The sequence below is a fragment of the Schistocerca nitens genome, chromosome 4 (assembly GCF_023898315.1).
Source record: "Schistocerca nitens isolate TAMUIC-IGC-003100 chromosome 4, iqSchNite1.1, whole genome shotgun sequence".
NCBI lineage: Eukaryota > Metazoa > Arthropoda > Insecta > Orthoptera > Acrididae > Schistocerca > Schistocerca nitens.
In genome coordinates, this window is record NC_064617.1 from 741,512,703 (window position 1) to 741,524,761 (window position 12,059).

The 12,059-nt window shown below is 48.1% G+C and overlaps 1 protein-coding gene across 1 annotated transcript in view; it reads right to left on the reverse strand.

Moving 5' to 3' along the window:
- The window catches only part of LOC126252984 (ATP-dependent translocase ABCB1-like), a 189,476-nt gene that overhangs the window by 139,507 nt on the left and 37,910 nt on the right, over positions 1-12,059 (reverse strand). The window contains exon 5 of the mRNA XM_049954012.1: positions 11,428-11,730. Coding sequence (XP_049809969.1) covers positions 11,428-11,730 — 303 coding nt within the window. The remainder of the gene's footprint in view (positions 1-11,427; positions 11,731-12,059) is intronic.

Consider the following 12,059-nt stretch of genomic DNA (forward strand, 5'->3'; position numbering starts at 1 on the left):
ATTATATTCTGGTTCCTGTGCAAGTATTAGATAACCTTTCACTCGTTATATTTTATACACGACATCTTCAGAATTTCGACGAGTGTTGTCCAGTCAACATTATTAGTTTCTTCATATCTGTTGAGCGCCGCAGCTCCGCAGCTGCAGGGCTACTACAAATGATTCATTCATTTTCAGAGCTTTATGTTTCTCCTAAATAGTACATGTACTAATGGGATTGATGAACGAGTATTACCATAAACTCACCAAATCTGCAGTTTGCACTCTCTAAATGCTCTATGAGTTGCCTTCTGGTCACACGACACACGACCATGCGGTAGCCAAGTTCGTTCCATACCTTACATAGTCATAGTGACATCCTGTTGCCGAGCGGTCTAAAGCGCTGCAGTCATGGACTGTGCGGAGGTCCCGGCGGGGGTTCGAGTCCTCCCTCTGGCATGGGTGCATGTGTTTGTCCTTAGGATAATTTAGTTTAAGTAGTGCGTAAGCTTAGGGACTGATGACCTTAGCAGTTAAGTCCCATAAGATTTCACACACATTTGAACATTTTTGACATCCTGTTGCTGGTCATCACAGCAATCCTGGCCTTGTTGGTTGAGCTTCTCCAGTGTACCTGTCAGTGGGGGTACGTAAACTCGATCTTTAATGTACCTTCATCGGCAAAGGAACAGAGCCACATCATCTTCGCCACTAGACCCAATCCAGCGATGCGAAAGTTCATCGTTTAGACACCAGCGAACATCGATGGTCCAATGGTGGGTGCCCTGTCGTGTTGGAAGATGAAATTCTCGGAATCAGCAGTCAGCTGCGGAAACAACCAGAACTGGAACATATGAAGGTAAGAAGTACTCTTCACAGTATTCTCACAAAAGAAAAAGGGCTCATGCAAGTTCGTCCGTGACATTGCACTCAAAACATTGACGACGGCGAATCTAGTTCATGCGCCACACTTTCACGTGGATTTTCAGTGCCCCAACCTCACACATTGTGACGATTAACCTTTCGAGATAAATGTAAGGTTGCTGACTATTAGCTTGAAGGCGAAATATTTGCCCTCAAGTGTTTCCTGCATTGTGATGCAGAACTGAAGGTTCCAACCATAATCTTCTGATTTTGATGTTGAACCCGCTGCGGTATTCCAAGTTCGTGGTTTAGACGGACAGTTGATTTTGGAAGACTGCGTACGAAACATTCCGGCCTCCACATTTGCATCTTGCATACTCGGTCGACTGGTACTTTCCTGTTTACTGAAACGACAAGTGGCCCTAAATTGTCAATACCGACACACAATGCTTTCTATACATGGTGGTTCTTTTCCATAATTCCCTATGAATGCATGTTACACTGCCGGGGCAGATAAACATCTCGTATACTCCAACACACAGGAGCTCTTTTCTAGCTTTGTCACCATTTTGTCATAGCACTGCACTCGTAACGACAGATGGCGGGCACAATGAAAACTTAGTGATTCTCCGGTTCTGTTGATGCTTCTGTCATATTTGTACATGTAGTACTCTGAAAACGATTGAATCATTTATAGTACCACTGCATATAATGAATTAAAGAATAACCTCTCCAGATGCGGTTTACACGTTCGATTAGGCTTTTATACTGTAGCCGTTGTTTAGAGGAATCTGAAAATTGTGCTGCGCTGAAACTACGTCAAAACTGACGCTGCTTCGTTACATCACAATTAGTAATTTTCTGCAGTTCTGTAATATCTTCAGTTTTAAAGAGCATTTAGTAACCAATGGATTGCAGTCGTAGTCCGCTTGTGCTTTTGGAAACATTTAGCAATTCAAAATCTGGTTGCGAATTTTCGTTTTTCCATTTTACAGAATGTAACAAGACAATACCGACCAACTTCTAGGGATAACGCCGGCGGGTGTGGCCGAGCGGTTCTAGGCGCTTCAGTCTGGAACCGCGCGACCGCTACGGTCCGAAGTGGTTGGCGCTGTTTCTGGTGAATATCTTGCGCGTCACGCAAGCTGGTATCTTTATAGTTTTTTATGTCCTGGCTGTGCATTGAAGTAATTACTAAATCATTAATTAACGTCACTATATTATAAAGTGAATCACCTAAAACTTGGGGTTGGTTGGGTGGTTTTGGGGAAGGTCATCGGTCTCATCGGATTAGGGAAGGAAGGGGAAGGAAGGGGAAGGAAGTCGGCCGTGCCCTTTTTTTTAATAAGTCGGGATGGCTGGACGCGGTTTTTTTTAAATTTTTTGTTTTTTTTCTTTTTTTAATTTTTTTAATTTTTGGTAGGTGGGGGAGGGCGGGGAAGGCAGAGCGATCAGGGGTCGTAACCCGAGGCCTGGTCGCAGTGTCCCCCTCGTCCGTGAAGGAATCAGGGATGGGAAGGGGAAATCTTTTGTGGGAATTATTATTTATTTATTTATTTTTATTTGCTGTTTTTAATACATTCTTAATGTGGTTTTACTTTATACCACAACAAAAATAAATGTATCTAGCACCGCATCGTGCTCTGAGAAACAGAAAACAATATCTCCACACGTTCCTACACCGAGGTAATGTATATGGGGAAAACGAAAAAAAAGTGCTTCATACAGGATGCAGAAGGGTGTGTCGCTACTCTCCTTACGCTTCTTCATCCAGGTACGTCTTCACGTATATCATGGTGTTCCACCGAGAATCGAACTTAGTCATGTCAGCTCACTCAATGGGTATCTTCTCCTACCTGTTGATGATCCAGCTGCGTGGAGAGTCGCGTAGGGCACTCCCTAAGGAATTAGAAAAATACTGTCTGTATTTTGGGTTCCGTACGATCTTGCAATGACGTTCTTGTAGGTAGTTCCAAAAGTCTAATACATCTTTAGGTCCATCGTGAAATAAGTAGTGAACCGCATGCGCATGGATCCACGTGACAGCGTTGGTCTTGGTGCGCGGGAAGTACTGTTGATCCGGAAATAGTAGAAACCGAGGTGTAATGTGTTCCGGAGTCACTCGTAGAAAATACGACAAAATTTGTCGCACCAAGCGCCATACGTCTTCTGCCGCGCCACATGTGAGACGGTGTTCGTCCGTGTCTGGTATCCCGCAGTCTACGCAGAGAGGCGATTCCGCCATGTTTATCTTGTGGAGGCGTGATCGGGTGATTTGTTTACCATTGACTGTGATGTACCATGTGGATCGGACGGCTGTGTCCAGTGGAACCGCGTGAATCGTCTTCCACACCACCTTCCAATTAACCTGAGGGCTTTTGGTCTCCACGATGTTTGGTGGGCGCCTCTGCTGTAGGACATGATATATATCCCGCGCCGACGCCTGTTTCGTCGGTGGTACTGCGATACGGACGTAGCTGTGTTCCATGTAAAAGTTCCCGAAGTAGTAGAAGGGTGCGGGTATGTCTTGCGTCGTCAGTGGGGGCATAAGGGAGGGCGGAGCTAAGGACTCCAACAACAAACCTGTCAAACTGTCCGGGTGGTGGCGCCACAGCTTGATGTGTGAGCTGACATACAGGGCCACAGCTCTGTCGTGGACATGGACTAGACCAAGACCTCCCCTTTCTGGAGGAAGGGTCAGTGACTCATGACTGACTTTGAAGAGCATGCCGGTACTGACGTAGGCTCCGAATGCCGCTAATAGACGTCGAGCCATCAGTAACGGTATTGGGAGAACACGCGCTATATGTGGAAGGCGCGATGCGAGGTAAACATTGACGAAGTGTGTCCTTTGGAGAATGTCGAGGGTCCGCAAACGAAGGTTGAAGATCTGGACCCGAATTTGTTGTAATAAGCGGCGGTAGTTAAGAGCCGCAGTGCGCCGTATGTCGTCGTGAAACTCTATTCCGAGACATTTGACAGTGCCACGAAGCTGTAGGGGCTCGACACACGCTGGGGTCAACCCGTCTCCTATGGCCATGGCGACCGATTTGGCGACGTTGAGACAGCTGCCGGAAGCCACACCGTACGTGGTAATCCATTCTAGTGCTCTGTTGACATCGTCGCGATTGCGGAACACGAGAACCAGGTCGTCTGTATATGCTGTACAGCGAAATGTGACGTCGCGTAGGGTAAGACCGGTGAGGCGTTGACGGAGACCACAGAGGAGCGGTTCCAGTGCCAGAGCATATAGTAACGTCGACAAGGGGCAGCCTTGACGCACGGAGCGGAAAATCTGGAGGGACTGCGAGAGACGCCCGTTAACGAGCACTTTGGAAGTCGCCCCTCGGAGGAGGCGCATCACGACGTCTGTGAATTGCTGTGGGTACTGCATGTGCTAGAGAACGGACGTTAGGTACGCGTGATCCACTCGATCAAAAGCTTGGCTAAAATCTAATGATGCCAGCGCTCCCGGGATGCGGCGTGCTCTGGCTAGGGCTATTAAGTCACGGTGTCGACACAGTGCTGTGTGGATGTTGTTGATACCCCCTAGGGAAGTCTGATCTGGCGAGATGACGTAAGGTAGGGACGGACGTAGTCGGTTTGCTAATAGTCTGGTGAATATCTTCATGTCGCAGTTGACGAGTGTTAGCGGGCGGTAATCTTGTATTCGAGCCCCACCTTTAGGCTTGTGAACCGGTATAATTATTCCTTCTACGAAGGTCGCAGGGAGCGGCACCGCGGGGGACATAAGCTTCCGACAGATGTCTGTTAACTTGGGAGCCAGTAAATACTGGAAAGTTCTATAAAACTCCACAGGGAGCCCGTCGGGGCCAGGAGACTTATTCGCCGCTCCTTTACCGATGGCGTCGATAACTTCGTCTTCCGTAATGTCATTCAATAATTCAGTTTGGAAATCGTGTGGGACAATGCCGTAAACCAGTTGTGAGACTGCTGTCACCGTCGTCGGGTCGGAACATTGTGCAGAATAAAGTCGTGCGTAATGGTCGAAGAAGGCTGCAGCAATATCGCGTTGTGTGGTGTGATGACGGCCGTCCTCAGTGGTGATGGCATGTATCAGCGCCCGTCTTCGCAGTGTACGTTCTCGGATGACGTGGTACATGGTGGGTCGTTCCGTTGCGAGTCTGTCTTGTGTCCGCGCTCGGACGATCGTCCCTTCGAGGTGTCGGCGCATATGGCCTACGATCTGTGCTTTCGCACGCTGAACTGTCAGCTGTCGTTCCGGTGTGGGTGGCAAGGAGGCGCATTCGCGAAGAACGGTGAAATAAAAATCAAGGGTCTGCCGCCTCCAAACAGCAGTCTCACGACCATACGTAATAAAGGTTCGCCGTAGGGCCGGCTTGGCGCAGGTTAACCACCAACTAATCGACGTAGGATACGTTGGGAGGCGGCGGACGCACAAACTCCACGTGTCTTCGATGGCGCGTCGACAATCCGGAGAAGCGAGATGAGCAAAGTTTAATTTCCAGGGATGTCGGCTGCGCCACACCCGTTGGCGACGAAGGGTGACGGCACATATATAGGGCTCGTGAACAGAAAAGGCTACTGGCCACACCTCCGCGTCACTCACCGTTGCCGCGAGAGAACGGGAGACGTAAATCCTATCGATGCGACTTGACGAGTGACTCGTGAAATGGGTGTATCCCGGTCTATTTCCTCGGACATGTTCCATGTGTCTACCAGCTGGAGATCGCCGATGAGTGTCCCAAGTTCGGGGCACGGTGAATGGCGTGGCAGCTGATCTTTAGGTGCTTTGGTGCAATTGAAATCGCCCCCTAATATCAAGTCATTGTGCCTGCCCTGAAAAAGCGGTGCTATTCCTTCTGTGAAGAAGAGCGATCGGTCACGACGGCGATTCGTTCCGGAAGGAGCGTACACATTGATAAACCGGACGCCTTGCACCGTTACGGCCATTCCTCTAGCGTCGGGGAGATATCGAACTTCGTCCGCCTCGAGGCGCTCTATGAGGATAATGGCGACTCCACTGTTAGTTGGCGAGGCGTGGGACACATGAGCCGTATAACCATACATACCCGGGAAATCGGCGACGAAGACTTCTTGGAGAAAGACAATGTCAACGTCTGCTGCATTGAGCATGTCTTGGAGCAGCGACAACTTCTTACGTGTCCGAATGGTGTTAATGTTGATGGTCGTTAAGCGATAGGTCTGTAGATCGTCTCCTGCGGTGGGGGCTGCCGTCAGTGTCGCCGTAAAAGGTGGGGCCTGTGATCTGCTGGCCGCGTCCGCGCCGTCATCTGTTGCTACTCGGGAGGGGCCGAGGTGTGGGAGGAGAGACCCCTCTCCTCATCCACCACAGCGGCCGTAGAATCGTCTTCAATGCCATCCGCCCAAGGTCCGTAAGTTAACGGTGGCTGCGGTAGAACACTTGTGGGCTGAGTGACTAAGGGTGAATCCGCAGTTGTTTCCGGTTGTGTACCAACGGCGGGCGCTGTGCTGGCCATCCGTTTGCCCGAGAGAGCGGAATCGGGTTTGTCAAAATCAGACAAAGTGACAGGTGAGGGCGATCTCGTGTCATCCATTTTCCTCGTCGTTTCGTCGGCCGTCCGGTCGTCAACTGGAGAAGACGTCCGCAGGAGGCAATCGTCTGAGGGTGTGCGACGTCGCTTTTTATGTTTTCTCGGTGACCTTTGTTTGCGGACGTGGGTTTCTGTGTCCGAAAGAGTTTGTGGTTCCCGTATAGCATCCCCCTCAGGTAGAAGGCAGAGGTCGGTACAACCCTAGCGTCGAGTTCCATTCTCTCGTCCGAATCTTCATGTGGAGTCGATGGGCGGCGTTCTTCAACCCTTGCAGACACCGTAATGGTGTTGGTCAATCCAGGACCGGCGACAGGTGCGCATTCTAACGCTTCCTGTCTTCCGGGGGGGTTGCCGTCTGTCATGACGGTCGATCGTGTCACCTCTGCGTAATTGAGGGGGAGGGCCGTGAGCGTAGGAGGTGGTGTCGTGTCATGCAATGGAAGTTGTGTAACCCGACGTTGAATACACGCCGAGCGCACGTGACCCTCCTGGCCGCAACCAGAACAAGTACGAGGTTGGCCGTCGTACATTATTATTGCTCGACAGCCACCTATGACTAAGTAGGACCGCACATGTTTCTTTAATTCAATTGTCAGTTATCGGACGCCGTTGAGGACTTGGTACGTCTCGAAGGTGTTCCATTTTTCGGCCACGTGGCTAATACCGCCCCATAAGGGCGGAAAGCTGAGGTAACGACGGTTCAAATGGTTCAAATGGCTCTGAGCACTATGGGACTTAACAGCTGTGGTCATCAGTCCCCTAGAACTTAGAACTACTTAAACCTAACTAACCTAAGGACATCACACACATCCATGCCCGAGGCAGGATTCGAACCTGCGACCGTAGCAGTCGCGCGGTTCAGGACTGCGCGCCTAGAACCGCGAGACCACCGCGGCCGGCAGGTAACGACGTCCGGTGGTACTTCGAAAGGGAGTTCGAAGACTCTTAGTGTGCGTAATCCTAGTCCAGCATGGTCAACAGTAACCTCTCCGATGTGACCATCGGAGTGTTTGAACTTGAGTGTTCGCGCATCTGTTCACAACCGCGTGACATAACTCGTCCTCGACCATCTTGACGTAAACGACGCTACTTGTGATGGATAGGTGGATACCGATGATGTGCTGTGTTGGTATTAGAACTTCGTCACGGATGAATCGTTCGACTTCAAAGGCTCGTGGTCGTGCGTAGTCGGGCTGGAAGCTGATCTTGATGGTAGCTTTCCTGTACGAATGAGCCATGGCGACTCAGTGTTAACGGACGCGAGTATTAGCTGCGGCGAGGAAGTAAACAAACTACGCGCGCTCGCGACTCTGCGGACGGGACCGCGACTCTGCGGACGGGACGTAAACAAGACGTCCTCGCCGCTCACTGGCCGAAAGCAGACTGTCCTTTGAAAGGAACCATCCCAGAATTTGCCTGGAGCGATTTAGGGAAATCACGGAGAACCTAAATCAGGATGGCCGGACGCGGGATTGAACCGTCGTCCTCACGAATGCGAGTCCAGTGTTTAAACACTGCGCCACCTCGCTCGGTCCTAAAACTTGCACTGCAAATGTTATGGAAATGGAAAGTGCTATTGATATGGGGTTTTCACAGAACGGATCGGCAGTCAGGGGCTCGTATTGTTAGCCAATAAAAAGATTGCAGTAACACTTAGGAGGTGTACTTTTGTGCAAACATACACTATTTAACAATGCCTATTGACATAAACAGACTTAAAGTAGGATAAATTAGAATGTCAACGGGTTTGTTACAAATTCTAGAGAGAGTCGTTTACGAGATACCGTATTTTGGAAAGTTGCCACACCGGCACTTGTTTGTGCCATTTAACCTATGTAGTTGCTAGATACGATGATGTTATGTTTGCTTAATGTGTGATTATGAGTCCCCTGAATGTATTACGACTTGCTAGTCAGTTGTGTGAACAGTACAAGCAGTAGGTCGTGAGTGGACCATGGGATTTACCCATGCAAAACAAGCCCACATGCCCATGGTGTATGGAGAGTGTTGGAAGAATGTAGTTTGTTCTTGTATTTATCATCCTCTGCAACCATTTACGTAACAGCAAGAACCATTGACGACAGAAGGAAGTAGAAATTAATGCTCTTGATGCTCTTGCAGTTTGATACGCACATTGGTTTTTGCACAATCGCACGAGGAAGGAAGTGGTTTGTGTCAAGAAAGGTGTTCTACGCATTCTCCATCGATATAGATTCCATCCCTATGGAAACCATTATGAGAACGATGTTAACTTCCGTACATGAGGATCATGTGACTTACCTTGTTTAATAATAAAGCCACACTTACCAGTCATGGCCATGTAAACCACTCAAACATGTACTTTTGTCTGTTGACAATCCCTGTTGACGTTCTTTGGTGCAACGTCACCGTCCATCGAGTGTAAACGTGTGGTGTGGAGTAATGAGCCATGAGCTCAAAGGTCCGTTTTTGATAAACGGAACACTGAACGCGCCCAAGCAATGCAGCCTCCTAACAGACCATCTTCCACGGATACTATAAGACGTCTTCTGCAGACTATCAGGAACATGTGGTACCAACATGATGGGTGTCCAGCCCATAGTGCACGAAGTACTGTAGGATGTCTTCACGAATTGTTTCCAAATCGTTGGATTGGACGCAGGGGACCTGTACCTTGGCCGGCGTGTTCCCCGGATCCGATGCGTCTAGGCTTTTCTCCGTCTACAAGGACATGCCAAGTACACGCGATGATATGTAACGACGTATTACTGAAGCCTGCTCGGACATCGCCGCTAAAAAATACTAGCACGTGTGCGGCAGTCGTTCCAGATGAGACTGGAAGCGGTGGTCGTTTTGAACACAACCTGTGATGTACAATTGTCCCGTTAATCGTCAGAATCCGCAAACTGGTGAATGCATTTGTATTGTTCTTTAGTGTGTGCTACCACAGGTATTGTACAAGTGTCGGTGAGCGAACTTTTCGAAATACGATATCTCGTACACGATTCGCAACTAGAATCCAGAAACAAATACCAATACTGTTCTAATTTACCCAAGTTTTAGTTTGTTAATGTCAATAGGCATTGTCACATTTAAAAAAAAGTGTATGTTTGCACAAACAATACACTTTCCAAGTGTTATTACAATCTGTTGATTGGTTAACAATACGAATCTCTAGCTACTAATCCATTCTGTGTCAACTGCATATCAATAGCATTTTCCATTCATCGTAAGTCCAAAAAGTTCTGAGACTGATTTTATTTCTGGTGTGCAAGCGACGACAGCACAGTAACTACGGTGGCAGCTGTAAACACAGATACATTCGACCAACCGGTTGTGAGCAAACGGTATAGCCGTAGACGTTCGATGTTGATGTGTCACAAATGGCAAAGGAGCAAATCCTGTGTGCAGACATTCTCCAGAACGTTTTGGAGAAAAGTGCGTGGAAAATTGGCCAGGATATCTCCACTCCAAACAAGGCACGCTACTCGTGTACACCTACAGTTCGTTTCTGAAAAAAATCATCACGGGCCACGAGACTTGGTTTTATCAATAGGCACCTACCACAGACGGCAAGATGAAGAAATTAACATCAAGGGTCTGCACTTTGATGACATAACCAACATTCAAGCCAATGTGACGAGCAAACTGAGCACCATCACAATGAAGGACTTCTCTGACAGTTTCACATGGTCGTATAAACGTTTTGTGCGTTGTAATCAAGTGGACGAACACAATGTAGAATGCGTGAAGCATTAAACCTCCATCTTTACTTGTCTCTGTTAATCCAATCTGGAAACTTTTGTATTGAAGGAGAATAGAAAGCAAGCTCTTCTCATGTACGACCGTGCCTTATAAGAAACGTGTATCGCGTAATAAACAAGTATATACATTAACTTCCTCCTATAAACTGCCCACAGTACCAATGTGGAAAAACTGCTGCTGTTCTCTTGTCCGTTGTTGGAAGTAAATTATGGACTGAAAGATTAGTACTCAAGCTTTGCATCCAGAATAATGGAGAGCTTAATGATTTATTTTAAAATGTATGATGTGTGTGAGGATAATGGACCTCAGATTCAAACGATAGTAGAAGATAGCGAATTGGCTAATTTGCAATAATGAACTGATAGTTGATTATTTAATTTGCTATCAAGATAAACTACTAAGGTAAAGAACTGACCTTTGTGGCAACAACTGAAATTCACAGCGACTGTTTAAAGTGATGACCACCAACGTCGTTGTATGCATCACGATGGTGGATATCTCTTTTTCCACACTCTCTGGAACACCCATGTTGTCTGTTACAGAATGAAAAAGGGAGGTGGGACTCTACCAACTAATTCCTCTTGTGTTCATTCTGGGACTTCATACGTTAAAAACTTCATGTAACCCAGTTCACTGTTCTCCTACGTTCTGTATTGTTTTTAAAGGTCTTGCCAGTAACGTCGACGCAGAACGATAAGCACTTTAGAAAATAGTTCGTTACACGCACTGTTCGTTCCAGACTTTGTATCACTCGAAATATTAGTCTACAAGGATTGGTCGCTACTCTCAAAATAATGCTTCACAGGCCGGCAGCGGTGGTCTAGCGGCTCAGGCCCTCAGTCCGGAACCGCGCGACTGATACGGTCGCAGGTTCGAATCCTGCCTCGGGCATGGATGTGTGTGATGTTCTTAGGTTAGTTAGGTTTAAGTAGTTCTAAGTTCTAGGGGACTGATGACCACAGATGTTAAGTCCCATAGTGCTCAGAGCCAATGCTTCACACCCTAGGTGCAGTCTGCACAAATATTACGGCTGAGTGCAAAAAAGTCAAAGTGTCCCCTCCCTCAACTCAGATTTTGGTCATCTACCATCCGCTTCATTCTGACACTGTAGGTTCGAAAACCTGTATATTCTTCACAAATAAATTGATTTCAATTCGCATATCTTGCTTGTTACAGCAATTGAAGCAATGTAAACTTTGGAAGACATGAGGTGTCAAAAGCGTAGACTGTATTTAAAGATCTTTTCCTTGATGAAAGGTCTTAAATCTCTCTAGATACGTACCTGTCTGTTTGAAACGCGTTTGAAGATGAAGGTGGAGACGTAGCTGAGCGAGAAGTTTGCGATGCCCAGGACGGCGCTGTATATGGCGTAGTGTCTGATTCCTTCCAGGAAGACGTTCACCTCCTGGTCGGGCAGCGTCACGTTGGCCATCGACGCGTTGGCTGTGGCCGTGCCGAAGTCCACCATGACCTTGGTGAGGTCGCCGAGCAGCCAGTGGCCGGCGGGTTGGGTGACGCCCGACCCCAGCCCCGCCACCAGCCCGGCAAACAGCAGCAGATGCTCCCAGGTCGACGAGAAGCGGAACTGGAGGGCAAAAAGTGGTCATCTTAGCAAGTGAAAACTTCCTTAGAAAAGTCTGGGAACTGGTTTTCGAAACGAAAATTGAAATGTTCTTCAGTTCCAGAATGAAATTTTCGCTCAGCAACGGAGTGTGCGCTGATATGAAACTTCCTGGTAGATTAAAACTGTGTGCCGGACCGAGACTCGAACTCGAGACCTTTGCCTTTCATTCTGGAAACATCCCCCAGGCTGTGGCTAAGCCATGTCTCCTCAACATCCTTTCTTCCAAGAGTGCTAGTTCTGCACGGTATGCAGGAGAGCTTCTGCGAAGTTTGGAAGGTAGGAGACGAGGT